The sequence below is a fragment of the Meyerozyma guilliermondii genome, genomic scaffold (genome assembly GCF_000149425.1).
Source record: "Meyerozyma guilliermondii ATCC 6260 scaffold_2 genomic scaffold, whole genome shotgun sequence".
Classification (NCBI taxonomy): domain Eukaryota; kingdom Fungi; phylum Ascomycota; class Pichiomycetes; order Serinales; family Debaryomycetaceae; genus Meyerozyma; species Meyerozyma guilliermondii.
The window spans coordinates 705,563-707,426 of NW_001809799.1; the positions used below are offsets into that span (position 1 = coordinate 705,563).

Consider the following 1,864-nt stretch of genomic DNA (forward strand, 5'->3'; position numbering starts at 1 on the left):
TATCTCCACTAATTTAAGGATAATTTGGAAGAAGGGAGAAGCTCCAGAAATTTGGTACAAATGACGGAGAACAGGTACGTCCCCACAGCTATAGGAAATTTGGGAATTAATTCTGTATACAAAGCCTTACACATTTACCGACACATTGTTGATGCCAATTGCCTGTGAAATACGATCAGTATGGGCTGCTAGGCGATCATTTTCCGTTTATAGCGCGGAAGGAAGGGATGGTAGACATTTCAGACCCAGAAAATTGGAACGTGGTTGCAAAACCTGATCCTAGCGGTGCTTTACTATGCGATTATATACGGAAAGCATAGGAATTTGAGGCATCAATAAAGATTGTGACGATGTACACCAAGTATGATTATGATTTACCGAAGGATATCTAGTCGATAAGTTTGTTTAGGTTTGGCGTTTGAGTCTTGTAGTTTCGCTGCTCTTTTGGTCATCATATATCAAATTTCTTGGACCTGCTCTTCTTTTTATCGCTTTGACGTTTTTTGTGAAAAAGTCGTTTTTCCTTCTTGTCTTCCTTGATTTCCTCCCACTTTTTCTTATCCTCTTCACTCACTTCTCCAGGAAAGAATGTCCGCTGTTTGATTTCCTCGAGTAGTTTTCTAAAGCATTCGGCGGTATTTGTATCTCTGTTTCTAGTAGCATCGCTTTGGATCAAAAGTCCACCAGATTTGGTTTCGTAGCGTAATTTGTTATCCACCAATTGTGACCTTATTGCACTTGGAATCCAGTAACAGAATTGAGGATTGAGCCATCTGTCGGGAGAGAGCGAAACAGTAGCCTTTGAAGAAGTCTTGTTGACTTTTTGGCCACCAGCACCTGATGCCCTACTGTAGGATATCTCGAAGAGAGTCGCTGGAATATCTGATGGTTGGTAAGATTCTAGCCATTTTTTGGCTTCAGAGATATCTTTTTCTGTGTGTAGTGGTCTATACTGTGATCTCCAAAAGGTTGAAGGGTTTTTTAGTAGTGGAAGTATAAATGGACGGTGCAAGCTTCCGAGTGAAAAATTGTGAAACCGAGGAGCCTTGAGCATGGAGGTTACTTGGTGAAATGCTGAAGATGCTGTGACGTGGTACGGTAGAAAACGACCTCTATGGATTTAGTTTTTATGTTTTTCGAAATCGAGATCAATAGCCAAAAAGTATTTTGCAATTTCGTGAGAATTGGCTGCGACTAGAAATAAGAACGTCAATTGCATACATAACTAAATTTAGAAAGCACCTTTTTATACTTGAGAAAGGACCTTTTCGGCAGCAGAAACGTCCACGCTAACATTGTCAGGCTCAACAAAAGTCTTCACAACTTTTCCATCATCCACCAATAAGGCAAACCGCTTCGAACGGTGGTTTCCAAATGCCTTTGTGGCATCAAAAGTCAAGTCTAAGGCTCCTGTGAACTCCCCCGTGGAGTCTGCCAAGTATCTAAGCGACCCAGACCCGTCGAGCTGTTCGCCCCATGCTTTGAAGACAAAAGGGTCGTTAACACCGACAACAAAAATCTTGTCATAACCCTTGTTTTTGAACTCTTTCAAGTTCTTCAAGTATCCAGGAACATGAGAAGCAGAACAAGCAGGCGAAAAAGCACCGGGAACTCACAATTACAGCTTTTCCTGACCCAATTTCTTCGGTAAGGCTCACCAAGTTTCCAGGAGAGCCCTCAAAAAGATTTGCTTTTGGCAACTTGTCGCCAACGGAAACGCTACGTATAGCCGAGGCGGTGAAACTGCGGGTCAATTGAGGTCTGAAACCTAATACTGCACTTCTGAACATTGTCGATTGAGGATTAGATATTTCAAGAGTTGCTGCGATTCGCGAATCAAATTCGCACCAGTTTTAAATTCTCA

The 1,864-nt window shown here is 42.0% G+C and overlaps 1 protein-coding gene across 1 annotated transcript; it reads right to left on the reverse strand. All coding sequences in view use genetic code 12, as the record gives it.

Annotated features, from left to right (window-relative positions):
* Positions 1-451: 451 nt before the first annotated feature.
* PGUG_01584 (uncharacterized protein) lies at positions 452-1,054 on the reverse strand (the record flags this gene model as incomplete). Its single annotated transcript, XM_001485863.1, has 1 exon — positions 452-1,054. One exon carries the CDS (start codon positions 1,052-1,054, stop codon positions 452-454), a length of 603 nt encoding a protein of 200 aa, XP_001485913.1.
* Positions 1,055-1,864: the final 810 nt, after the last annotated feature.